Below are 27,540 nucleotides of genomic sequence, written 5' to 3'. Positions count from 1 at the left end.
CAAGGCGAGCAAACTTGATTGCTTTCTTTAAGCAAAGGGGAAATCGAGTCACAGGAAAAGCTAAATGAATAATTTACAGGTGTTCAGGAGCCTTTGGCAGGGCAGGGAGTGGTGCTGCAGCACCCGCCTCGCAGTGCTGCGCTCCGACTCCTAGATCAAACGTTCCCAGACTTCTTTCAATGGATGGGAGTCAGCTGAATAGAGACTTGGCCTGATTGATGCCCTTTCTGCTCATAATCACAGAATCTCCCCGTGGCAATTCCAGCAATTCCTTACGTGGGAGGTAATGGCAGGAAAATACTCACAGTCAGATTTGTATGTGCTTTGTGTTTGCCTAAACCTGATCTCCCTGAAGTCCCAGCAGCGTGACTTGCTGCTTCACACCGGAAGGACCCAGTGCCAAGCTTTGGTGCATCGCTGTCCTTGTGATGGCTGTGAGTGCAGGCAGTGGTGGGGGGGGTGTTCCCTGGGATGGGTGTCAAACACCTGCTGGAACCTTGGTGCTTTGTGGTGCGTGAAGAGAAGGTGCAGCGGCAAGAACTGCTTAGTGTGTAGAATCATGGCATTATCAGGGTTGGAGAAGACTTCTAAGCTTGTCTGGTCCAACTGTTTGCCCATCACTGTTGTGCCTACTCACAGTTATGGACTCATTGAATCACTGAAGGTTGAACAAGAGCTCTCAGACCATCCAGTCCAATCATCATTGTGTCCCCACCATGCCCTGTGGGCCACGTCCTTCATCTCCATCTTCAACATCTCCAGGGCTGGTGACCCCGCCACGTCCCTGGGCAGTTTGCATGGCAAGGACTGCTGAGTGTGTCAGGGCGCCTGGGAAGGTTTGGGTGTGCTCTTCCCCAGGTTGGCGGCTTTCGATCCCATGTCTGCATCAAACTCACTTCCCGGTTGAGCTGCTGACTTATGGGGAATTCTTGGAATTGAGAATGTGGCCCAGAAGTGCTGAGCTGGGCGCTCCTCCTGGGGCACCTCTCCCAGACTCACACTGTTCCTAACCCCGCTGCAAGCCCTAAATGCGGTCCCACAAGTTGTGGCATTGCAGAGGGACCAGAATGGCCCAGTGCCTGTGGCTGCTGGGGCTGAGGAGCTGCAGACTGTGCCACGTGTGCTGGGCAGGTAGCATTGCCCTGTTTCTCCTTGGTTTCTGCTCAGCTCTGAGTCCTGGTTCACAGCTCCCTGCAAGCCAGGGATGGAGGAGATCCTATGAAAATGATGATATGTGACAATCAGTCACAGCAATTAGTGTTTTGGTTAACAGGCCTTTTTTGTTTTCTCTCACCCAGACAGAATGTCACAAATAAATCCTCGCCTGCATTTGCATATTAATTGGATCGGAGACGTCAAGCATCTTTCATTAAAGAAAATGATCTGCATATTTGGAGACATAAAATAGTTATTTTGATGGGTTTTTTTCATAAGATCAGGGGGTGGGGGAGGAAGGTGATGGGAGCAGTGGAAATTGAGGTAGAGTGAAGGCAGAGAAAGCAGAGCTGTGGTTAACCCCTTACGGCCCGGAGCTGGATGGCACTGATATAAATAAATAAGTGCTGGGCATGGAGCAGAGCGCAGTGTCACCCCGCACAGCTTTGATCTTGGGGCCGTGGTGGTGGTGGGCAGCCACAGTCGTGCTTCCTCTCCAGCTCTCCAGCTGTCACTCAGAGGCTGGATTTGGAGCAGGGATAATCCTTCCCCAGTGCCCCCATTAGAGGTGGGTAGTGATGTAGCTGCGGGATGAAGGGCTCACTCCTCAACTTCTGTGTTTCTACCACTACCCCAGACCCGGAGTCATTTTTCCCTTTGTTTTGGCAGCAGTGCTGCCCAGCAGCCCAGGGCAGCATGGAGGGAACCTGACCCTCTACTTTTGAAACCGTCTGGGGAATTTCTGTAGGCAGCATGCAGTGGCTTGAGATGGATTTTGGCCAGGACACTGAGGTTAACGCTGCAATGGGATCCAAGGGTACGTTCGCATGAATGTAAATGATCACGTTATGGCAGATTAGCAAGTTCCCGCTTGTTAGCTGTGCTGCGGTACGGGACCGCCAGCAGCTCCGTGCCTGCTGCGAATTCCAGGTAAAACGACTTATCCTGAAACCACCGTGAGCACGGTCTGAGCGTGGGCTTTCCATCTCACGTCACTGCGGGGTGGGTGAGCGCCCTCAGGGTGGCACTGCCGCCCCCAGCCCACCTCCGTCCTCATCCTCTGCTCCACACTGAGCCCTTCCATGCCCAGTTACTGCAGCGTCCCTGAGGATGAGCTGCATGGCAGCTGTGGCCGCGGCTTCGGCTTTGGGACTTCTCCATCCCTTGGCTTGGGGCAGTTCCCTGCATGGCAACATGGCTCCGCTCGGGGCTGTGTGGGTGAAGCAGAGGCTCAGGTTAAACAGGTCCTGGTGAGCCGTGCATGGGCCTGAGGACATCAGCTTGAGAGGTGGGAGCTGGTGCCTCATCGCAGGGCTGTGCCAGGAGGTGGGGAAGCCAGGACAACCCCCAGTTTTAGGGCTGCTCTGGGGACCTGGGTTCTGTCCTTGTCTCTACCACAGCCAACCCAGACATGCCATCAGGAGGTGAAACCCTCGCTCTGAGCTGTGCTTTCCTTTCAGTGAGTGGGTTTGGGCCCAGCCCACTGTGTGCCCGCAGGGTGCAGGAGTGGTCAAACCCCTTGGAGCAGCCTGAAAAGGGCACAGGGTGCTGGATCCAGGCACCAGAGGCTTTGGCACACAGTCGATCTGCCCAAGGCTGCCTCAGCCCCTGCCCTGCTCTGGGCTGCAATAAGAGCTGCATTAGGCAGGGCTCCTCTCTTCACCGCACACATCGAGGCATGTTGCTGTTTTTTTTTATTATCAGGATCCTGATCCTAGGAAGCCATCAGTATCCAGGGAACTTTATCACACACACTCGAAATAACCCAGAAAGCTGCCAGCTCCATATTAGGGAATGAATCCCTGTCGGAAAGTAAAGTGAATGCAGCATTTATTGACGGGTGGTGGTGACCATGGGCAGTTTGTGACCCAACCCCCTCCCTTTCCTCCCTCAGCCCCCCTGTCCTGCAGCCTTTATATTTATCACCCCCGTGTCCCTTCCCAGCCCTGGTGTGTGCAGGACATGCAGGATCCTTTGGGGGGAGCGAAACCAAACCGCAGGTGGGGGGCTCTGCCCTCTGCATCCCCCAGTAAGAGAAGTGCAAATGCTTAATGGGAACAAAAAGAGCCACACAAGCACAACACGAGTGGCAGCCTAAAAATTCTTCAGCTGAGCTCAGGTGGAGGCAGAATGTCACCCCTGTCCTACACAGCACGTGGTGCTTGGTGCATGGGGTGTGCAGCTCCCAGCTCCTCCCTGGCCCCACTGAGGATGAGGCTCTTTCAGCCCATCACATTAATCTGCAGTGACTGCGTTTCCCTGTTCATAGATCTCTCCCATCACTGCAGCCTCCCAGCACCTTTCACTCTGGTTGGTGGTTCTTTGAGAGGTTCACAGCGCTTCTACTTGGGTGCAGAACTGGGCTGGGGGCAGCATTTGGGTGCTGGGTTGTGACTTCAGGCTAAAGGGTTTCGTTTGTGAATTTTTGCTTTTACATCTGAGAGATGCGTGGTGCCTGTGGGGTGGCACGGTGCGTTGCTGCAGGTGTGAAGCTCTGCCTTGCATTTCACAGCAGCAGCATGCAGGCTGTGTGCACACATGCGGAGGGTTCCCTGTTTCCCAGGTGAGGCATAGAGCTCCTGGGGCCATTCCTGCCCCATGGATTAGCAGCTCCAGACCATGGAGCTCCAGAGCTATGCCAGCACCGGGGGATCAGTGGCCCCAGGGCTGGAGCCATGGACAGAGCGTGCTGGGAGAGGTGTGGGGAGCGCAGGGTTCTGTGGTTAGTAGCATGGCCAGGAGCTGCAGATTGTCTCCCCTCAGCGCCTGCTGTCCTTTAGCAGTCGGCCGGCACCATCAATCACACCCAGACACCATCAGGAAATGATTCCCAATCAATTATAATTGCTCTTCACCTACTTCCTGTGTAAATCACCGATGTTTTACTGCAGATGCCAATGGAACAGGAGAGCTCACGGCTCTTCCCTCAACTTTCTGTGTCTATCAGGCCCACCCACCGAGTTCGGGGCTGGCCCTGCCGGCCTGGGAAGCAGCAGGTGATGGGGATGTAAAGCGTTGGAAGGTTTTATTGCTCCTCAAAGCAGGGAACAGAGCGGAGGAGGTGGTGGTGGCTGTGTGTGCTCCTGCACTCAGCAGTGACTGGGGCACAGCTCCTGTACCAGGCCTTGGCTCCACTCATGAAGCAGTGGGACTCAGTGCCCCCTTCCTGTAGGGTAGGGTTGGTCAGAGTGATGCTCTTACATTTTACTCCTTCTATCCCTCATCCCCTCTTTCCTTGTTCCTCCTTCACCTCCCCTTGTTTGCTGGGATACAGCCCAAACAGCAGAGCCCAAACATTGTTGGTTATGGTACCAAACCCTTCTGAGCTCTCCTGCTGAAATCACAGCAGTGCCTACACAGGGTGGGACATCTCTTGGGGTAGAGAAGGTTGAAACTGGAATACCCACATAGAGCAGGGCAGAAAGCCAAGGGAGGACAGGGAGCAGCTGGGGGCGGTGGATGGAGAGGGGGCCACTGGGGTCTGCATTGGGCACAGGGGGTGCGTGGTGCTGGGGAAGAGCACGTCAGGGCGGGTGCAGGCGGGAGACAGCAGCGACTTCCAGGCAGCTGATTATTTTATGGAGTCCTCAGAAGTCCAAAGTTATGTGTGTTTGTTAAGCGCCGTAACACCGAGTTTATTTAATGTGGTTTTAACTGCCGCACGCTTTTATAAATCAAAATAATTAAAAATAATAAATTTGAAGGTTAAACAACAGCCTGCACCGTGGCAAAGAGGAGAGAGCATGACTGCGGGCTGTGTTTGTGGGGAGGGAGCGGGGGCTGCCAGGGCTGCTCAGCGTGTGGAGCCGGGCGGGTTTCGGTGCAGCAGGGGAAGGCAGTGCCAAAGTCCGACTGCGGCACGGCACCATCCCTGCACAGCCAGGCAGGGCCAGGGCAAGGAAAGGCTCGTCTGAGAGGTGTTCGACTGTGTCTTCTGACAGCCCAAGGTCTCTATTTCTCTTCCCCTTGCTCTGCTCTAACAGCACCTGCAGATGCTTGGCTTTGCCGTGGGGTTTTCTGGCTATCTTATTGTTGCAGGGCATTTCTGTGGATGCCCCATCTCAGCCTGTGCTGTCCTGGGCTCCACAACGGGACCTGCCTTAACTCCCCAGTGGTGACCCTGTGCTGGGGGCAGCCCCCCCTGTATGGAAAGGTTCCCTGAGGCGCCTGGAGCAGGGAAGTAGAAGGTGCTGGAGTGTGTGTGTCTCTTTAAATGCTCTTTGTGTCAGCGTGATAAGGAATTTGATGGCTTTATCAGAAATACCAAAGCTTTATTTAGCAGGGTGAGGCGAGCGCCACTCGGCTCCACAATCTGCTGATAAATTGGAGGGAGGAAAAAAAAAGAGGGAATGGGGGGAGGAATGGCTGAACTTTCCCTGGTTGCACATGGGATGGCCCAGCTCATGGAGCTGTGAGGTTGAGTCACAGAGTGTCATCGCTCTGCTAAAGGACTGAAGCACTGTTGCTCCCGTTCATCTTCATGTCCCCACTGTTCATCTCAGCTCTCTCAGGTTCTGCTGTCTCTCCCCACTTTGTTGCTCTCTCACTGCTGGGCACTTGAGCTTTCTCAGCCAGCAGTTAGCACATGATGTATTCTTCCGCATGCAAAGGTGCTCATGTTCCGTCTCCATCCCTCCAGCTCTGAATCCCAGCAAGCAGGGTGGGTTTGGGGTCCCATCTCCTTTACCTGAGGTCACATCCCACAAGCAGGAGGATGGGCAGGTTGGGCATCACTGCAGGCTGTGCCATGGGATGCCCTGCAGCGAGAGCAAGTCAGAAAACTCTTCCCTTGGGTCCATTGGCAGTGGCTTTCTGAGGGTGTGCTGAGCAGGGAGCTGGGCTGGATTGCATCATGTGATGCTTGTGCAGCTTTGCTTCTAGTTTTGCTCAACCTTTCTTTGGAGATCACTGGCCCCAGATCTGCCCTCAGCCCCATGGTAGTGCCCTGCCTTTGTGAGCCAGGGCTGCCCTGTGCTTCTGCAGCACTTTGGGACCTGAGCTGAGAGGAACAAGAGCCATGGTCAGGGTTCCTCCTGATTTGTGTTTATCAGTGACACATGCCATCAATTATATATTGTTACCAAGTTTTGTTGTTAATCGCGTGCCTGCAAGCAGGCCACACACATTGGAACAATTCTGGTCTCTTCCTGCTCTCGTGCCTCCACACCTTTTCTTTCCATCCTTCTGTTCATTCTTACTCCTCCTCTTTCCTTTCTCTCTTTCTTTTGATTCCTCCTCTCCTCTGCTCGCATGCACGCGCGCACACCAGCACACACACACAGCCCGTGCACAGTTGGATCATCTGCTCTTGGCTCTCGCCCACATCCCTTTTTGATGTGGTTACTGCAGGGTTTGGACCAAGTCCCCTATTTCTCTCTCTGTCATCAGGCAGCCTGCTGCAGCCTCTGCTTCCAGCCGGATCTCGTTAGCTCTCTCTTAGGAAACTTTGCCACCTACCAGAGTGGGGCTGCACTCTAAGCATGGCTGGAGAGCAGAGAAGGCTTCAGCTGCTCCCAGTTCCAGCCTGGTGCTCGTGATCTACACTGACATCCCTGAGCTGAGGCTTGGTCCCAACCCAGGGCATCTTCAGGCTTGCTCAGAGCCCTGACCGCTGCACTTCTGCCCCTCAGGCTGCTGTGTGTGAGCAGCCTGCTCACTCAGGCACCAAGGCATTCGGTCCTGCCGGCAGCTCACTCTCCTTTGGAAGACAGCACAGAGATGCTGCTGTCTGTGCCTGCTTGAGGGTGAGCAGACAAATTTAGCAGAGGCTTAACAGCAATTAGGTCTCAATGACCCCTCTTCTGCGGAAGATTTTGAAGATCCCGGGGTCACTTTGGGAAGAGACATTCCCGAGTGCTCCCCGGCTGATCTCTGCACGGCACTGGAGCGGCTGTGGTGCAGCTGGCTGTGCTCCGAAGTGCGTTGGAGTCCCCTGGGGGCTGCTGGTAATAGCTGTGCTTTCAGCACAGAGCAATGGATGGGACGGTGGGATGGAGGCAGGGACACTGCTCGGCACCCTCCTTGTCACCTGCCGCTCCGGCTGCTGCTGTGGCTTGACTCAAATCCTGTTAAGTCTGCAACAAAACTTTCACCAGTCTCAGTCCAGAGCAAACATTTTCATTGAGGCCACTTCCAGGGCCAGGGATGTGGTTTGGAAAGAAATACCCAGGAGCCAGTTTGCTGTGATAAAATGGGGAGGGAAATGAGAGTAGATTGCTTTGGGCATGGGTAATGGGGCATGGAGACCTTGCTGACTCAGCCAGTCCTACAAACTGTGTCCTGGTCACTCAAGCTGCTGCACTTGTCCTGTCTGAAACAAGCCCATCATCCCCAGCTGCCCCCCAGCAGGCTTGTGTCCCCTGCCACAAAGCATCTTCCAGCTGAGCGGCCTTGGCTGCCCTGTGCCAACTAGGAGCAGGGATGGAGGGGCTGGGACCCCCAGTTCCCACGGAACTGTGAGCTGGTCGGGTTTTGCTCTGTGGCTGCCTGGTACCACTCTGCATACACAGCCCATGGGCAGACTTTGTGTTCCCAGACTGAATCCTGTCCTTTCTGAAAGGAAAATTGGAGCAGAATGGGGGAAATGGCCTCGGGCTTCCCAAGCGTGGGGCTGGGGTGCTGGCACGGCACAGCTCCTCCCTGAAGCTGGCTAATAGAAATCAGTCCTGATTAGGATTAGTCCAGCCAGCACTGAGCCGGCAGGCTGATAATCTAATAAAAATTCCCAGGATTGGTTTACTCTGGGGAGGATTTACGCTGGACGCGGGAGGAGCAGGATTAGCCCAGCTGTGCGGGGAGGGGAGGGCAGCCGGGTGGGCAGGAGGCTGCGGGAGGGTGGGGAGCCCGACAGGCAGCGGGAGTAAGTGGAAGTGACAGGGTCAGAGCAGGCCTTTGTCCTACAGCCTGATTAGAGAGCCTGCCCCCAGTTCCTTACACTTTGGGATGTTGTCGGACAAACCGGAGCTTAAATCTGTCAGAGCGCAGCAGAGATTGGAGTTGACGTCCCGGGAAAATATTCCTTGCTGTGCAGAAATCCAGGCCTGGCTGGGAAAATGTGAAATGCCCATCCCTGCCCCCTCCGAGATGGAGGAAATGGGAGCACTGGTCCCTGCAGCCACCTCCTGCCTTCAGCTGGGAGGCTGAGGCTGGGCAGCAGAGACATGTCCTCACGTGGGTACCTGCAGTGTGAGCTCTGTGTCCTGCACCAGCTTCATTTCCTGGTGGAGAGGAGCTCTGGGAACTCATCTTGCTCTGTGGCTGAAATCCCCACCCTCTGCTTGACCTGGTGACAAAGACACACCATCTTCTGTACTCATCCTTCAGCTCTCCCTGTTGCTTCTTTCTCCTCCCTTTTGATTCATCTGGAATTCCTCCTCTATTGCTTGCCTGGTTCAGCAAAAAATGGCACCATGTTTCAGTGTATCTTATTCCTTTGGGGGCATCATGGTTGGGTGAGGATCTGGATGTCCATGGCCACAGTCAGGAGTTGAATGGGATGCAGACCCCTCCCGGAGCCTGAACTCCGCAGAGAATTGCCCTCGCAGTGTAGAGGTTACACGCTGAGTTGGGTTTGTTTGCCTTTCACAGTTGCAGCTGATGTGGAAGGCTTGGAGCCTTTCCCAGATGAGGGCATCTGTCCGTGGGCCAGCATCCTACGAGCCGCAGCATCTGGCGGTTGGTTGGGAAATGCCCTCCAACCATCAACGCTCGCCCCCAAAAGAAAGAAAGAGAAAGGCTCCAAGAGGAAGCTGAGATAACTAAATAAGGAAAGCACTGTCCTCTCCAGGCTCGGGTAGCTGCATATATGATTGTCAACTTGATGAAATCCCCCCGGATGTAATGAGCTGATTTTCTGCTGTTAATATTGCATCTGCTGATGAAGGATTCGTTAGGATAATGGAACGAAGCTAAAATATAAATGACTCGCTGTCAAGAAGCAGCTTTTGCTTGTGTTCTCCTGACAGTTCCTCGGCCATGGCGAGGGAGTTGTGTGTGCTCTGCACATGTTGGCAAGGTGTGGGCGGTTCTTTGGTCCCACACGTGTTCCCTTTGAGCCTGAGGCCGTGGCACGTGCCCGAGCTGCGAGGCACTGCAGGGTCTGTCCATGGGGCAGCGTGGACTGGTGAGTCCAGCGCTCACTCCTGCTCTCTCCCTGTCTGCCCTGCTCCTTTCTGCATTGTGTTGGTTTCCAGAGTGGCTGTACTTTCCTCCCAGATGAGGAATCACCATGAAAGTAAAACTGGTCTGCGCTCACAACGCTTTTAGAAACGTTTCCATGGGCAAATGCGTCAGTGATAAAAGCAGTTTTCTTATAGCTGAGCACTGGTAACCTTACACCTGTGCATGGAATCTTAGGGTACCCCATCTGCTTTAGGATCCTGTGCATAGAGCCGGCTCCGTCAACACAGGGCTTGCATCTTGCCTGGCCTCTGCCTGCCCTAGTGCAGGGCTGTGTGCATCCAGCCCTTGTAGTGGGCGTGCATGGAGAGGGACCTGGGGAGATATTCCCAAATCTCTCTGGTATCTTTGACGGTCGGTGCATTTCATAACAGCATTAAACAAAACGTAGCATCGCCAGCCTTTCATTTCACCCCGGACCTGAGGACGGTTGGTGTTTTCCCTCCAAGTCTCTGTTTCTGGACACAGGGGAGCAAATGAGAATCTCAGCTTTCATTATTTGTTTAGGGGTTTTTTTTTTTCTTTTTAATCGCATTTCTAGTTCTTCTGATTGCCAAGGAGGGGAAAAAAAAAAAAAAAGCAAAAAACGAAGAAGAAGAATGAAAACATGAACCATAATGGCTCAAAAATGAAATTAAAAAAGGCCCTGCTTTCTATTATTATTTTTCAAATCACATTTTTTAGGCACTCGTGCCAGAGATCAGCGGGGTGGTTCTGGTGACACTCAATGCTGTGTGGCTGTGCCTGAGGTGTGAGGCTGCCGAGCTGCCCTGATGCTGCTGTGCTCCTGGGGGTCCGGGCTGCACAGAGCCCCCCAGCACAGCTTTGGTGCTTTCATTGCATGGTACCCTACAAAGGCCTTGCAAATGATGGGGGAGGGGGCAGTGTGTGAATTCATGGTAGAAATATTGTGAAATAAGTTTGAAGGAAAACAGCTTTCTGACAGAATGAGGAGTGCGTGCGTGTGTTCTTAGGGGGATGTATGCATCTCTTTTTCAGCCCTTCTGTGCTCTTCCTCATGGCAAGTGCTGCGTGGAGAAACATTCCCAACTCAGAACGACTTTCCATAGGTCCTCAGTGGGAGGGACGGGTTGTTTCTGAGGGATGTGGGCAAGGTGTGCAGGCTTAGAGAACAAAACAGAGTCAAAGAGCTGCCGTCACTATTGGGAACGTGGTGCAGAACCCCTTCGTGCCCAGAGCCTTACAGGGCACAAGCTCTGAAGCCTCACATTGCAGAGGAGGGAGATGGTGAATGTTGCAGTTGCTCCGCTGCCTCTTGGCAGTGTCCTGCTGTCTCTGCCATGCAAGGAGCCCAGCACCAGGCAGTGCTGCTGCATCTGCTCTTGCTCGGGCTGTGCTCCCAGCATCAGGGAAACTTGTGGGGAATTTGGTTGCGGATTCAATCACTGCTCGGCCAGGACAATGTGTCAGGGCTGTGTGGAGGGCTGGCTTCACCTGCCACGTCCATCCTGGGGCAGACCACAGCCCCCCTTATTCTCCTCTCCATTTTTTGCCATTTTCACCCATCCGGGTCCCCCTGAGCCCCTCCAGCCCCTGCTCCTCTTCCCACGGGCCGCTCTCCTGGGCTGCCCCTTGGAGCCTATCTGTGTGTTTCTGTTTGTCAGGCTGATGTTTTTTTTTTCCTGGGGTCCCCTGCTTCATCATTATCTTAATCACCGTTGTGTTAAGTTTCATGCTTCCTTTGACCTTTATTTTCGGCCTGGTTATGCTGTTTATCCGCCTCTGACACTTGTCCCCTGGTGCTATTGCCAGGGAAACCCAGTGCAGAGGCCTTTCCCTTTTCCCCCACCCCCTTGTCCCTTTTCTATTTCATTTTTTTTTCTTTTTTTTTTTTTTTTCCTTTTTATTTTTCCCCTTTCTATTTTTTTTTTTTTTTTTTTGTCTTTTAACATGGTTTTCCTAAAAAGTTTTTTAATCAATCAAATTTGAGGCAGAAAATAGGCTTGGTCACGCCTGGTCCTTGGGTCGTGTGACACTCACTCAGGGTCCTGACAGCTCCTCAAAAGGGGCTGTGGGGCCGGCAGCGTTTCCCCAGGAAAGGCCCCGTTTCCATGGCTCTGCCCCCACCTCCCCGCCGGCCTTGCTTGGGCTGGAGCCCCCGCGCCCGCAGCCTTGGGAAGCTCGTCGCGTGCTGGGCCGTGCTGACAGCTGCTGGGGTTCCCCGCCACCGCAGCTCGTGGGGAGCCAGCAGGAAGGCGGCTGTGCGCCGTGCCCCGCCAAACCTGCATAAATCAAGGCCTTTTCATCACAGCCCCTTCCCCATCCCCAGCTGAGGACATTGCTCTGCAAGGGTCCGACGCGGCCCAGGCCTCGGTGCTCCCCAGCCCTGCGCCCTGCTGCTCCTCAGGGCCAGCTTTCCTCCATGCCCTCTCCAGTTCTCCATTTGTGCCCGCTCCTTTTTCCATTCTCTCTCTCTCTTTCTCTCTCTCTCTCTCTTTCTTTTTTTTTTTATAATTAATGATTAGTTTTAATTGGTTTGCTTAGGCAGCCTGACAGCAAATTAGCAGGAGTCAGCCCAAGGCTGCGTGTGCCAGTTTGAGGATGGCTGGCAGATGCCGGGCAGGAGGTGAGGTGGGAGGTGGGCTCCTCAGGTCATCTGTGTGCCATTGATGTGACCCTCAGGGCTGCCATCTCCCGTCCCATTGTGCCATATGTGACCAATGATCACTGAGCAGTGAGGTTGGCTCCAGATGGGGTTGGTTGCCTGCACGATGGACATCATGCCATTCCACCACCTCAACCCTTTTTCCTCCTTCTTGCATGGTCTTCCTTGAGCTGAGCTGGGCTCTGCTCTCCAGATGTGGTCATAGGATCCCCCTGTGCCCAGGAAGCCTCAGCAGCCATGAAACAGGCAGCCCTACCTGGTGCTAAAGCCAGGTAATGGGTTGGGGTGGAGAGGAAAGGGAGGGCTTTGCTCTTTTCTTCCTTGGCCGTGGTTTCCCTTTGCTTTGCTTTTCTTTTCTTCGCCTTTTTTATAGCTCCCATTTTTCTTTTTTATGAGAGAGAAACGGCAGGGTTCTCCCAGAGCTGGGAAGAGCACTCGGTCCCAGGCTGCTCCCAGACAGATGGAGGGGAAGAGGAGGGGGGCAGCGGGCTCGTAATCCTGGGGGAGAGTTGTGGTTAAAGAGGATTGGGATGGAGTCTAGGGCAGTTCGGTGTCTTGCTGGAGGAGGAAGGGACAGACACTTGCTACCCTTATTTTCAGCACAAAACTTTGCTGACAGCACTGGTTCCTGCGTAGCCCTCACAGCCAATGGGTGGAGTTGGTCTGAATTATGCTGCTGGTGCTGCCTTGTCATAATGGCAGCCAAGATGGGAAAGCAAGGAAAACACAAATTTCTTTCTCTGTCAGTCCATGTGTTCTCCCCCGAGGAGCCAGGATGTTAATGGGCGTGTTAGGCCTATCTGGACACTGGTCTGAACCTCCAGCATAGTATTAATATTTACATATGCCTTTTAATGGTATCCAGAGCACGTGTAGGGCTGAAATCAGAGGGATCTGCTGTCTTCCTGGGAATTGTGTCATGCAGGAACAGCCTTTTTGTCAGCCACAGAGGTCCCTGCTGCATTCCAGATTCACTGAGAGATGGAAGGCAGTGCAAATACGTCTGCTTGCACAGCTCCGTGTGTTGCTCAGCTGTGGATGTGGTGGCAAATGCCATGCTGTGATAGCCTGCTGCAGGCTGCTTCCTTCCATAAGCACCTGCATGTGTAAGGCTCACCCAGGTGGGTGTGCTGATGGTGCCCATAGGGACACTGATGTCCCTGAGGCTCAGTCTTAGTTCTCATGCTGGCCAGACGTGGCTGTGCTCGCCCACACTTGTGTCACTCCCCAGCCGCAGTGTGACCCTCAGGTCCCACACGTGGCCTTGCTAAAGGTTTGGCACTCAGCAGAGCTTTGGGCCCCTCCAGCACAAGGCTGGGGACAAGTCTGCTGCTGCAGGAAGAAAGGCAGGGGAGGAGGGTGGAGAAACACCTGCCAGGAGAGGCACTGGGACCTCCCATCTCATGTCACTTTCGTGTGATCTCAGCTTATTCCCTCTGCTGCTGTCCCTGTAGGAGCAGGGGATGCGTTTTGAGCTGCTACAAAGCCTCCATGTCCTGAGTGCTCAAGAGATGTTTTTTTCCTGCCCACTTTGTCTGATATGGGGCAGTGTTTGGGCCCTTTTTGCTTCCCCATAGGCTGCACTTGCATGCTGTGAGCCAAGGGGCTCGAGGCATTGGCCACATGCAGGATGTGTGCCAGCAGGACTGGGCCAGGTCCAGCTGAGCCTGGTGATGACCCAGACCCCATACACCATCCGTATGTCACCCACACGTTGGCCAGCATTCAGCCACTCCCTTGGCAGTCGTGTGTACTCATTGCAACCGTGTAGTTTGTGCTGACTGAACTAGGGGTCAGCTGGGGAGGGAAACTGAGTCGGTGGGCCTTAACTCCAAGAGGCACAGGTCTGGGATCATCCCACCAGAGCCCTCAGTGGTGCATCCACTGTGACAAGCCCAGCTGGGGGAAGCAGAATGCTGAGCTGCCTCCTGCCCTGCTGCACTGAACACCAGCCTTGGCTGCTGCCTTCCCCTCCTCTTCCTCACCATTGTGCCTGCATCCCTGCGTTGGCCGGCTCCTTTAAGGCAGGCGCGGGGGATTCGCGCAGTGCCAGCCTTCGCTGTGAGTGCGGCTCCCGCTTCCCCCTCGGAAAGTTTCCTGCCCAATTGTTATGTGCGATCCGATCTGAAAGTTGCTCTCTAAGCTTCTTGTCACATTTTGACTTAATGAAGTGCAACTGGAGTGGGAATTGGGGTTCATCACGCCAGTCTCACTGCGCTCCCTTGTTGTCAGAAAACAGGGGCGGTTGGGGACCGTAATGCAACGCTGCAAGTCGTTATCATTCCGGTCAGTCTGTTTAACACAAAATTAAACAAAGAACTAATTAGTGCCTCATGAATTAATAAATGCGCAGTTGCCGGGTAGGAAGGGGAGGAAGGAAAAAAGGTTGTTGAAGGAAAGATACCGAAAAAGTCGAATTAGGATGTTGTGTCAAGGGGAAAAAAAAATCTGAGTCCACTTTGGCGAAGTTTGGCTCGGTTGGCTTCCCTGGGAGGAGCTCCATCCTCCTGCATCCCGATGCTCAGCGGTGCGGAGCAGCCCTGCATGGGTGGGTGTGAGGAACCTGAGTTTCTGCTGGGTGCTTTTGAGGAGCCAGAGCTGGGAAGCAGATAGGAATATTTACCCACAGAGCTTGGTGTGGGAGCTGGGAGCTGTGGGCTGTTTCCCTTGGTGGGGGGATGGCGGGTGGAACACTGTTGGTATGAGATCTCTGGGGTTTGGGCCGTTGTGGAGGGGCTGTGGTGATGGAGGGGGCTGTTCTCACAAGGTTCACGTCTCTCCAGCCCGGGTGGGAGCCAGCCCTTGGCTCAGAACAGGGGAGGAAGTGGGGGCACAGCTGCAGCACGTGGAGGCCGGGGCAGGGCGAGGTGGCACCTGCGGCTTTGAGAGCTGGCAGCACGCTGCTGGTTGTTCTGGAGAATTTAGGATTGTCCCAGGAGCAGCATGTAATCTCAGATTAGCTGTGTCCTGCAGTGCTCCCCCATCCCCTGCTCCTCGACATGGCTGCGTGGTGAGGAGAGCTCTTGGGGGGCCGGTGCTTTGCACCCAAACCGGTGCCCACCCTGCCAGCCCAGTGGGTGCCATGCTGTGCCGTGCCGTACTGAGAGCGAGAGGGCTCTGCTCTGGCGCATTGTCAGGCTGGGAAGCAGGCAGAGCTGGGGGAGGGAAGAGTCCATCCTTAAGAGGACATGTCAAGTACAATTAGCGTTATCTGTCTAAATATGTACTGGGAACACAGAATACAAGAGGAGGCCTGGCTGGCTTTAATGGAGACATATGCAAGGTCATATTGCCTCATACAATCCCCCAATCTGATTTGGGGATTACACATTCTAAGTAAATTGGCGTTATTCCTCTTGCATCATTGATAAGCTGCGACCGAAAGAAGGGGAGTAAAAAAAAAAACAATTAAAAACTCCATCTGAAGAATTGACCGTGCACGGGGTGAGGGTGTAAAGCCGGGAAGGCAAGGAGAGTTGTACAGAGAGCTCGGAAGGGGGGGGGGGAACAAAGGGAGAGGGGAAAAAAAGGAGCATGACAGAATGGGAAGAGCAAGCAAGAAAGAACAAAAGGAAGAAAAAGGTGGGAGAGGGGATGAGAGAACCCAAAGGCAGAGGGACCCCAGGCTGGGGAGCCGATACTGCTGTCATCAGCTGGGTCAGCCCCAAGGAGTGAGTGGGGAAGGAAGGAGCTGGGCTGGTTGTGCATCTTCCATGCCCCAAGGGATCTGCAGCTCCATGTCCATCGCTCTGTCTGGGATATCTCACCAGCTCCTTCCAGCTCTGGGTCCCAGCCAACACCTCCCCATGTGTCTTTAGCACAGCATCCTGGCACTGGTGCAGCATGAGTGGCAGCAGTAGCACAGAGCACCAGGGCCCCCAGGGGCAGGGGCAAGCAGCAGTTGCAGCGTGCTTTTCCTAGAGCTACATCCTTATTGCCTGTGCCCTCCAGGGGGCAAAGGGGGGATGCACCGGGGCTGGGCAGGTCGCACGGTGCTGCATCCTGGGGAGGGACATGCTGCCAGCTGGTGCTCCCAGAGCAGCCGCAGGCTCCCTGTGCCTGACCTCAGGCCGGTTTTAATTTCACTGCCACATCGCAGGCAGTTGTGACAGAGGCTTTGGCAACCCTGCACTACAGAGACTGCGGGGTGGGCCGGATGCCGCTGCTGCTGAGCTGAAGCCACCCTCTGCTCTGTGCCATCTCACAGCCCTGGGAGAGGGAAGTCCCCAGCTGCTGCTGTGCCACCATCCTTCCCCGGGCGAGCTCTTCTCCCACCCTGCTGTGCAGGATAACCCCCTCCGGAAGTCTCACGGCACGGCTTTTATGCTCTGTCACATTTTTTGAACATATGGTTTTAAATAATTCAATTTACTTTTCATGTGTTTTGCTGTGACTTTTTTTCCCCTGTCCCTTTTCTCTTTCTTCCTTGCTCTTTGCCTTATCCAGGAAGGAAGAAGCACAGATGAGGGCCAGGGGCTCACTGCCGCAGGACCCCACCCCACACTCCTTCTCTTTGTGCCCCATAGGGCTGCTGGACCTCTGGGGGTCAGCAGGGGAAGCGAGAGGACTGCAATGGGAATATTTGTCACAGAGCAGAGAGCACAGGGTGTGGGTACCGTGGGTATATGGGCAGTCTGTGGGCACAAGGTCTGCTCTGGTGCCTGGGTGCAGGACCAACACCGACAGGAGCTGCTCTTTGTGCTGAATGCAGGCACACGGGGTGTCTGATGGCATGCACAGCACTGCACGGTGCAGCCAGCAGCAGGAGAGCACTTGGTGAAGTCTGAGTGCCCAGTGCGGGTCCTGCTTAAAGCTGGGTGCTGTGAGGTTTCATCACCATGCTGTGGTGCTTGGTCAGATGTGCTTCATGTATTAACTGCATCCTTTTTCTTCCCTCTCCAGGATGAAGTGAATTTAGAGCTAAAAACCAGGCAAGAAACCAGACCTTGAAATCTCCGAAAGGTAGGAGAGACTTCAGACTGCAATGGGTATGTCACTACGCCCTCCTGGGTTCTCTTTTCCTCTGCTTGTCTCACCGTCATGGCCTGCTCTTTGTGGCTGTGTCTGCACTAGAACTTCTGGGACTGGACCATTCATTGTCGTTAGTTGTAAAAACAGATGCGAAGAGAAGAAGGTCTAATGCAGACATGGCCCATGTGTCTCCTAATCCCGTCTTTGTCTTTGTCTAGCAGTTGTTCTGGGCGCCTGATTTTGTCACTTTGGGTTTTCCTCAATATCTTCTCTGCTGCCTCAGTCTCTACAGATAAAAGTGTGTAAGGGCTTTGGTGAGGAGCGCGCCGCTTTATGTTCCGCCGTGTGGGCTGGTGGGAGATGGATAAGGGCCGTTCAGTGAATCGGATGCAATCTGTCCACCGCGAGGTTTTGCTGAGCTCAGTTCATATACTTTCAGACGGCCGTGTGCTCCCTCCCCTCTCATCTGGCACGTTTGTGTCTGCTCAGGCTGCAGCACTGTGCTGGTAGGATGGAAGCACTCCGTGTCTCCAGGCTGACTTCTCTGGGTTTTCTTTTACACGCACCCTCGCTGAACAAAAAGCAATGCAGTTACCAGATCTGGGTAGTCACTCAGTGTATGCTTGGTAAAGTCAGGGGACATGGAAGGGGATCACCTCTCACTGCTCACCTCCAGGTGCTGAGCAGAGAGGTCCCTGTGCCCCTCCAGGCCGCTGTCCCTCCATGCTGGCACTGCACAACACTGCAGAGCACTGACACAGGCTGGGATGGAGCTGGGGCAGACGTGGCCGTGCTCCCTGTGCCGTCTGCTCCCAGCGCATCGCTGCAGCACAGGGACCCCAGGCGGGGAGCTGGCGTCTGAGCGGGACCTGAGGGGTGGCTGGGGGGACGGGGGAGCCCGAACCAGGCTGGGCAGTGTCAGAGGTGACCGGTGGAAGGCTAGTGTTATGTAAATACCGCCGCCGTAAGACAGCGGGCCTGAATGGCCCTGTGTGTCCATCCATCATTGCTGGGGAACAGAAGCCTCCCTGGGAGCCGGGGGGGCCGGCAGCGCGGGGCGCGCAGACACAGGCAGCATGTGCCCTACTCATAAACTGTTTGTTTTCTTTTTGTCTCTCTCATTTTGGGACACCCCACTGAGAGCAACAGTTTTGTCCTCTCAACCTCTCCCCCAGCCTTCCCCTGCCCTGCCAGCCTTTCCTTTTCCTCCCTCCTTACTCCTGCTCCTTAAAAAAAAAGGGGGGGAGGGAGGGGTAAGGGGGGGGGAAGCCCCCTGTTCACATTGCGGCTTCTTTCTCTGACTTCAAAGGCTCCCCATCATTGTTTGGGATCGGCAGGCAGTGGCCCTGAAAACGTGATCACAGCCGGGCACAGTGTAGGTCAGCAGCGAGCGCCATGCTCCGAGCGCTGAAAGGAGCGGGCGGATTCTTCCCTTTTCATGCTTCACAACCCTGGTGACAGCGCCCAGCCTCGCCCGCGCGCTCCTCGCCGCATGGCTCTTCTTGCTCTTTTCTCTTCCAGCCTCCTCCTTTCTGCCCCAGGTCCCTTGTCTCTCCATTCGCACTCATTCCGCTCTCCTCTGTGCCCAGCATCACACACTTTCTGCACTTCTTTTTTCCTTCCTCGCTCCCTCATCCTGGCAATGGCACCGTTTCTGTCCCCCTTCTCCCTCTCTCTTCTTGCTATTGCGCTTTTCTCATAGTTCACTGTTTTCTTTCCACCTTTTCCTACAGACCAGCCCAACTGCCTCACACCCCCCATCCCTGCTCAGCAGCTGCCTTCCCCCAACGTCTGCCTGTGTTTCTGTCTTCCCTGTGACATCTCACTCGCTGTGCCCTATATTGCAGAGGTTCTGCAGACTCTGGATCAGCCCCATCCTGCACGAGGTGCAAGTGGCACTGCATCCCTGCTTGTGCAGGCGGGCATCCATTCAGGGGCATTACAGGGAGCCACAGGAGATGTTTGGCTCCTGTCGGTATCCAAATGGAGCATCACATTGGTGCAGGGGGCAGAGGGAGGCAGCAGTTCAGCAAAGTGAAGCAGCTCCATCACCTGCTGTTGCCATCCCAGAACACCTTCCCAGCAGGTTACTCACCTGGTTGCACTGACACTGAGTTGTGCAGGGACTCCCTGCACCCAGAGCAGCCCCAGGGCTTCCTTTAGCTCCCTGAGGAACAGTGTGCCCCTCCAGCCCCCCTGGGGTACAGCCGCCCCAGCAGCACGGATCGCAGTGCTTGTGCCTCTGGTGATTTGTGAGGTTGTTTTAGTGGCGAGGAGCCCACCAGGACTTGTCTCCTGCTAAATAGGCATATTAAGGGACATTGCGGCAGGGGTTATAGAGTAATAATTTGTCCTAATGAGCTGGTGTCACGTTCTCCCCGGCCAGGCTGCAATGCGAGTGGAGCAGTGCTGGGAGGGGGCCGTGCTGGCTGCCCTGGCCGCCCGGGTTAATGAAGTTGGGCGCAGTTTGGGGTCAGAGAGCGGGAGCTGAGGCAGCCCCAGGGCAGCGGGGAGGGATGGGGCTGCCCTGGGCTGTGTGCCCTGGGCCGGGCTGGTGGCAGGCAGAGCAGGGATGAGGCAGAGGGCAGGAGGAGCCGGGATGTGAGGCTCTGGTTCATGGGGACCGCAGCAGCCCGACCTTGTTGCCATCTGCAGCACCCTGCCATCTGCAGCATGAGCCCTGCATGCCCTCTTCCTCCTCCTCCCACCCATCTTCCTCTGCTCCTTTCACCCCCCGCTTCTCTTTGCTTTTCTCTGTCTCCATCTCTCTCCCTTTCATCTACTCGGAAGGCTTTACTCTACTTCCTTGTCACCCTAATTGATTGCATTAACCTTTCAGCGTATTGGATTTCCCCAGCACCGTGCAGAGAGCACTGTGCAATATGCTTATAATCTGGGCTGTAATGGACAGGGAGCAGTCAACGAGCCCTTGCTCCAGCAGCTTCTGCTGACAACTTCGTCTCGGGGAGGGGAGAAGGAGCGTGCCCGTGGTCCCACATAGATCTCTCTATGGGGCAGGCACACAGGGCTCAGGCTCAGCCCCACAGCCATATTCTGCTGCATGTGCCAGCTCTGCCTGCACTGTGCTGAATTACCACGGGCACTTGTTGCTGATGGCAGGGTGAGATGGCGACGTGGTGGAACCCGCGTATTTTCACATCACGTTTGTCTTTGCTTTTTCCTTCAGTTTAATCAGGAGTAGGAAGTGAGAGGGGCTTTTCCTGGGGGTTTAGAGACAAAAACCTGCGTGGTTGTGGCTCACGGTGTAAAAACAGCCATAGTGGGATGGTTTGGGGTAACTTCAGAGGAGATTCAGCATCCTTGGATAGTTACGGGGAGCACAGAGCTGGCACTGACAGAACCTGCGGGCACACCGGGCAGCAGGACACAGCCCCACTGCGTGGTTTGCTGGGGACAGAGGAGGAAGGACAAGAGTCAGAGGGAGGAAAAAACTTTATTCCAGGTGATGACCGCGGGAAGTGGGAGGCTCCGTGCGAGCGAGGGGGTGGCTGAGGGGAGGGGCTTTGTTTTAGGTTAAATAGAGAAAGAATAGGAACAGGAAGAAAAGGATGAGAAACCTAAAACGAGCGAGAGAGAAAGCGAGCGAGAGCAGCACCTCCTAAATGGAAGAGTAAACAGGCACTCCGAGGCATTAACTTAATTGATTGTTCTGCAACAGGCTGAACGCTGTGTTATTCTGTCGCCGTGGCAACAACCCAAAAAAATTGTCAGCCTGTTTGGATGAAGTGAAGCGAAACATTCTCTAATTTGCGGTGATCCGGGTGTTTGTTTTCCTTCCAAAGAGGCGGGGGCTCTATTGATCTATTGTTCGCTGCGAGCTCTCTCCTTCGCAGGGCCCGGCGGGGCAGGTACGGGGAGCGCTCAGCGCCTCCTGGCTGCGTCCCTCACCGGCCCCCCCCCAAGGATCGGAGCGAGATGCGCTGCGGGCTCCGCACCCACCGTCCCCAGACCGGCATCGCGGCATCGCGGCATCACGGCCCGGGTTTGGGATCCCGGCTGGGTTTGGGATCCCGGCTGAGTTCGGGGCAGCGCGGCCGTGCTGCTCATTGCGCCTTACGGGGCCGAACCACGCACCCGGTGCGCCCTCCGTGCTGTGCTGGCCGAAGGGGGGGGTTCCTCCCCTCCATCCCGGCTGTAACTCTTGCCCCGCTGCCGTTTCCCAGCGTTGCTGTGGGTCAGGGCAGGGCGTGCCGGAGGGCAGCGGTGTCCCTGGGCACGGTGCCCTGCCCGGTGCTGCCGGTGGGTGTGCGTGGGGGGAGAGGAGCCGTGCCCGGCTGTGCTGCCGGCTGGCTAACAGCGGCGGGAGCGGCTAAATAACCCTGTAACTGGTATGAAGGTGAATTCACGGTCTGGTGAGCACTGAAAATACGAGGGCTGCGAGACAGGCAGAGCGCAGAGAGGGGAAGAGAGCTCTGCCTCGGCTCAGGGCAGCGCTGCGGGGCCGTGCAGGGGATGGGGAGGGTGCTCGGTACTGCAGACATGGGCACTCACAGCACCCAACGGGTGCACATGGGGGTGCCCCGGGCCACTCACACTCGTGTGCGTGGAGATGGTGGTGCTGAGCCGCCCGCAGCGGGCTCGCTGTCAGGGCAGATCGCTCTGCGGTGTAAGTATCGCCGGTCAGGCAGCGCAGCACATTCATCCCCACGCATCCTGAGCGTCTGTGCGGTTACGTGCTGCGTGCAGGAGGGGGCTGCGGGAATCCATTCCCCTCCAGCTGGGAGAGGAGCTCTGCGCGGGGGGATCCCCTGCAGCTCTTCACCCGGTGATCTCTATGTGCCCAACCCTGCGATGGAGGGCACCGCGCCGGCAGCTCGGCCGGTAATGATTTCGAGTTGGACGTTTGCAGAGGAGACTTTGATTAATTCGGAGTAAAACCCAGCAGCGCCGGGGTGCCGGCCCCACATTCCTGGGTGAGCCGGAGGCCGAGGTGCGCGCTGGGCAGGCGCCAGGTCCTGAGCAATCCCCGCGGAGGTGGCAGAGCCATCCAGCCGCAGCCTCTCCCTGCTCGGGCTCCTTCATTATTAATTTATTTTTCTCCCTTCCTTGGCAAAAAAATAGTATTTGGTAACGACCTCAAATTGCAAAATGCTGATGATTTGGAGAATGTGTCACAGAAGCTCCAGGGTGATAAAGGGGAGACAAATCCCAGCCAACAATCCGGCTCAGCCAGTTTGCCTATTTATTAAAGAAAAAGCCCAGATCATTAACTTTTTTTTGTTGTTGTTCTGTTTGCGGGCAACTCCCTGCTGGCAACTTTCGGGCGCCCAGTAAATTAAGAGGAGTATCGGCCTGGTTCGGTGCCTGCTGGTGGCTGCCGGGAGCTGCGCTCGTTTGTGTTAGAGCACAAATGAACCCGGGAGGGTCCCCATCATGGATGGAAGTGCTGGCAGAAAGTCCCAGCTGCCCCGGGGAGGGTCAGGCTGGAGCTGGAGAGCTGCTCTCCTCCCACTGCTCACACAGTACACGGCCCCTTTGGCATCGCAGTGCTGTGTGTCCCCGAGGGGCACGGCTCTGTGTGTTCCCCTCTGCCTTCTTGGTGAGCGATGGGAGCTGAAGGCATCTGAACACAGCGGTGCTACCAGAGTTGCATGATCGCGTCCTCCTGCCCCCCGACATCCCTCGTGTTTGCTGAAGCAGTGCTTTGAGCTCAGTCAGTTTGCTGAAGGCTCCAGCTTCCCTGAATTCAGTGTCAGGACCAGGCTTGCATGGCTGTTGTTCAAGGAGCTTTATCAAAAGCACGAAGCTCACATCTGCCCTGTGCTCCCCTCTGGGCACCGGCAGCTCTCCACCCCGGCTTTGGCACAGCAAAGAACTGCCCCACGGAGTGCAGCCGTGGGCAGAACTCGCTGCAGCTCATCCATGGCAGCTCATGGCCCGGTCCTGGCACAGCTGAACTCAGGTGGGGAAGGGAGCAAAGGTGCTGCTGGGCCTGTTGGCCTCTGCAGTGCTGCACTTGGTGCTGGGTTTGGGCGTTGCTTTGGGCTCACACTCCATCCCTCTGAGGCCTGGCTGGTGCCCTCGTGCACAGCCCTGCGCTCACGTGGGCTCTGCTGGGAGGAGAAGGGTATTTTTCAAGGTTTCTGCGAGGTTTTTTTTCTTATGAAACACAAGGATGTGCAATTTTTTTAGTTTCAATTTAGCATTGGAGAATTTTATAATTTAGTAATTAAAATCTCTGATAGGCTTTAGAAATTGCAGCTAATTGAATTTAATGGGAAGATGATTTTCAATTTTATTTGATTACCCGGACCCCTGGCATTGGTATTTATGGGAAAAAAATGGGAAATGTGCTGTGTGGGCTAAGATGGTATAATTGAATTAGGGCTAATCGGATTTCTTCGTCATGAATTTCACTATAATTTTCCTATAATTTTCCATTAGATATCTAGTTTACAAATATTCACAAAGAAATGAAGCTCTTTCGGAATGGAGATTGCTGGCTAACAGGATTACAGGGACGATAGCTCGGCACTGCCAGCCCGGGCTCCTGCAGTAATGCAATCGCTGCGTCTGCCTCACACTTCCCGCCCGCCGCTGCTCCTGCACCCCGACGGCCTCAATGCAGCTCCCGCGGGGCCACGTCACACTGCGCTCTGCCTGCGCTGGGCCACAACCGTGTCCTCGTGCCTTGTGTTTGTATGGTGTCACCATGTGTTGAGCATCGTGCTGCTCCGCGGCCTCGTGGCACAGCCTTGCAGCTCAGGGCTGGTTCTGCTCGGTGGTGCCCAGGCTGTGCCGTCTGCTCCCTGGGCTCCTCGGGCTGCGCTTTTAATCCCCACAGTCAATTGCAACTAATTGGTCAGGAGATGCAGAGTTTGGCTCCCAGGTGCTGGGGGGCGGTCGGGGCATGGCAGCCCCGTGTTGGGAGTTGAGGCCAAGGGACAGACAGCACCTGGCACATGGAGGCCGGGCACGGGGATGTTGGGAGCTCTCGGGTACCGTGTGCCAGTAATGGGGCTGAAACTGCACAGAGAGGGAAGGAGGAGGAAAGGGAAAGAAAGCGTGGATTGTTTGCTCCTGCTGCCCAGGCCCCAAGGCCTCCGGGCACCTCCCTTGACAAAACAGAAATCAAACAAAATTACAGAAACAGGGAAAGAGCATTTGCCTAATAAACTCCCCGAGCAGGAGCAGGAGGCACGCGGCGCTGCCAGATCTCCAACCTGCAATCTGTGCAGCAGCGCCAGGAGCCCACGCGGAGCAACAGCGTGGCCCCGGGGTCAGCCCCAGCCAGGAGCTGCCAACAAGAAGGGCTCGGTGTAAAGGAACAGAGGGGAGATGCGTGGAGGGGATACCCCACGTACGGGTGTGAGTCACCCCCCGCTCAGCCCCAGCACACCGTCTGCAGGGAAAGCATTAAACTGTAATAATAATAATAAATTAATCATCCTTCCCCCTCCCATCGCACTTTTCATCTGAGGATCTCGGAGCACCTGGCAAACATTAATTACCCAGAGCTCCCAACACCCCTGGGAGGTGGGAAGGGACGAGCGGCGTTCACCTGCTGCCAAAGGGCGGCTGAGGATGGGAGTGGGTGCAATGGAGATGGGGGCAGAGGAACGTGGGTGCCCTGATGTGGGGTCTCCAATGGGCACAGAGCTCGGCTGTTCTTGGGTAAGAGGCAAAGGAGGGAGGATGGGGAAATAAAGCCCGATCCTGTGACTGGAGATGGGGAGATAGGAAATCAGGCCTTGCATTGCGTCAGCTGCAGGGCGTGGACTTCACCTGAAAAAGCACCGTGGTGGCAGGGAGGGGTTGGGGGAGAGCAGAAGGGGTGGCACTGTGGTGTGTGGGCATCCCGTCCTTGGCAGCAGCACCATCCCCAGTGCTGGGAGTCTGCAGTGAAGTGATGGGGCATCCAATGCCCCAAAACTGGTGGACGTCGAGGCCAAGTGCAGCCACCTGGGGCTGGTCAGGTGGGGGCCTGGTGATATCAACCCTGGTGACACCAACCCTGCTGACAGCGGCCCTGAGCACGTTGTCTCTCCCTGCTGGGCAGGGTTCGGCAATGAGCCCCAAAGCAGCCGCTCGCGGTGCCGACTTTATCTGCTAAGAGAAGCGTGCTCCTCGCCGTGTTTACCCCACGCACCTCTCAGAACCTCCCTGGCGTTTTTGTTTATGTCTTTTGCTACTTAGCAAAATAAAGTGAGGGGGGGAAAAGGAGGAAATTCAATGCAAAAATAAATATATAAATGTGGGGAGGAGGTTAAAAAACAAAAAGAAACAAAAAGTGCCCGGACGGGGCTCAGCCTCCTCGTACTGCCCGGCTCTGCGCTCCGTCGCGGTGCAGCCCCGCACCCGGCCCCGCACATCCCGCACATCATCCCGCACATCATCCCTCACATCCCGCACATCATCCCGCACATCATCCCTCACATCCCTCACATCATCCCGCACATCCCGCACATCATCCCGCACATCATCCCTCACATCCCGCACATCATCCCGCACATCATCCCTCACATCCCGCACAACATCCCGCACATCCCGCACCTGCCCCCGCTCCTCCGCTGGGCGTGTCCTCCCGCTCCGAGCCCCGCCCCCCCCCTCTCCCGGCGCCCGCCCCCGGCCCCGCTGCCCAAGTGACTCGGGCAGGACCGGCACGGCGATGACATCAGTGCTGTGACCAACTTGTTATTCGGCGGCAATCAGCTGCAATTAGGCGTTAATTAAGTATTATGAAAGTTGATTATTTAAGTGAATTCGGCTTTCGTCTCTCCGACTATGGTAAGTACGGCGCAATTGTCCTTTTCCTGCCCCCCCCCCCCCTTCCCCCCCTGCCCCCCACCGTTCGGTTGCGGGCGCTACGGGACCCGAGCCGGGACCGGCCCCTCCGTGCGGAGCGAGACCCGCCGCGCCGCGCTCGGTCCGGGCGCTGTCCCCGCGTGTCGGTGCCGGTACCGGGCTCCGCCGCCGCGCCCCGAACCCGGCCGGGCCCCGCCAGGTGCCGCCGCTCGCACCTCTCGCTCTTTCACTTTTCTTTCGCTCTCCCCGCGGAAGTCTGCCCGTGCCTCCCTCGCTCCCCGGGACCCCGACCGGCTCCGTGCGCTTCCCGGCAGCGCGGCGGGACGCGGAGGGGAAGTTGTCGGGGGTTTTGCGAGGATTCCGAGCTCTTTGCTGTGAGTTGTGTGGGCTGTTTTCTCTTTCATTTCTTTCCCCTGCTCAGCTTGGGCGGCTGGTCGGTGAAGGTTGCCTGTCAGGTTCCCGTGCTGTCTAAATGAAAAGGAATTTAATTTATTTGGGACAAGGCTGTGGCGGATGAGGAGGCTGCTTATTACATTTAATGAGTATTTTTTTCCAACCCGGGCATATCTGGGATGGGTTTGTTTTCGTCCTGTCCCGTGGGCCGTGCGGGAGCTCCCCACCCTCCCTGTGCCCGCAGTGGGGCAGGTTGGGGTTCGGGTCCCTCTGAGTGGTTTTCTGCAGCCCCTGCTTTGCTGCTGGGCCAGGGCAGGCGGTCAATGTGCAACATCCCCCAGCAGGATGGGATGGGGGTCTGCAGGGCCCATGGCAGGGCTCCAGAGGGGCTCCTCAAAGCGGTGCGATAAGGACCCGCTGTCACCTGCTCATTGACCCCAAAGTGCCTCAAACCCGGCCACGACCAAATGGCAGCCGTGGGCTGGGCAGGTTGTGCCAACAAACACCTTGGGGAGGGCAGTGGGTGCCCGGCTCCTGTCTGCGTGGTTGTTTTTTTTTAATGAGGAGTAAGGTGGTAATAAACTGGTTGATGATTGACTGGGCCTGAACTATGTACTCAGGTACTTTGATGGAGAGGATAATTTTGTCATCGTTCATTTTATCTATCTATTCATTTATTTATCTGTTTGTTTACGTAACTGCCTGTTTTGTGTCCCTGGCCCCCAGGACCTGGCTGCCCTCTATGGGCACAGTGCTGGGCCCCACTGTAGGCATGTGGCTGCTGGGGGAGTGCGGGAGGGTGATGGCTTCAAAGAGTCCTTAAAGACAGCTTTAAAGACAGCTCTCTGCCCCCAGAGCCCATCCAATGTAGGTCCTGCGATGGCACTGGGGTGAGCTGGGTGCCATGGGCTCAGCACAGGCAGTAGTGTAGTTCTTGCTGGCTGCACTCTGTGCTGTAAAAGGGACAGCAGAATCAGTGTGTGCCCCAGGGGACCTCTGTGGTCTCGGGGGCGATACCTGCCCAGCCTGCCCACTGCTATGTGAGTGGGTTTCAGTGCTCTGCTGTGGGAACGGGGGGCCGCAGCGAGCCATGGAAATGAGGATCCGGAAGATCTGTTGAAGTCAGCATTATGGTCTGCGTGTGGGTGAACCCGTCTTGTCATGATCTCAGGGCAAAGACCTGCCCCATAATCACCACCTCTAACCCTTATCTGCTTGGGCAGCTGATTTCCCTCCTCGCCACCTCCTGAATTCTCTCCAAGCCCCGCGGCTGCAGCTCCCCGGAGGCAGCGCTCGAGGCTGCGTGCGCCAGCTGCTGCCTGGCACAGGCAGAGCCGGGGTTTCGGTCCCAACGGGATCAGGTCTATGGGCTCCAACAACCTGCTTCTCCCAGCGCTCCTTGGCTCTGGTGGTGCTGGGGTTGGTGTTCCAGGGCCAGCAGCTTTCGCAGG

At 55.8% G+C, this 27,540-nt stretch overlaps 1 protein-coding gene across 6 annotated transcripts in view; it reads left to right on the top strand.

Moving 5' to 3' along the window:
- Positions 1–27,540, top strand: part of CASZ1 (castor zinc finger 1) — a 146,731-nt gene that overhangs the window by 49,012 nt on the left and 70,179 nt on the right. For 3 of the 6 annotated variants that reach the window (XM_015882417.1, XM_015882418.1, XM_015882416.1), the window contains exon 1: positions 25,528–25,678. In XM_015882417.1, the coding sequence (XP_015737903.1) occupies positions 25,630–25,678 (49 nt within the window). In that variant the 5' untranslated portion in view covers positions 25,528–25,629. Of the gene's footprint in view, positions 1–16,861; positions 16,948–25,527; positions 25,679–27,540 lie in introns of those variants that run through there. The other 3 variants (XM_015882423.1, XM_015882422.1, XM_015882420.2) reach the window with 2 other exon arrangements.

This window comes from Coturnix japonica, chromosome 21 (assembly GCF_001577835.2).
Source record: "Coturnix japonica isolate 7356 chromosome 21, Coturnix japonica 2.1, whole genome shotgun sequence".
Taxonomy (NCBI): domain Eukaryota; kingdom Metazoa; phylum Chordata; class Aves; order Galliformes; family Phasianidae; genus Coturnix; species Coturnix japonica.
This window is presented reverse-complemented; position numbering and strand designations above follow the sequence as displayed.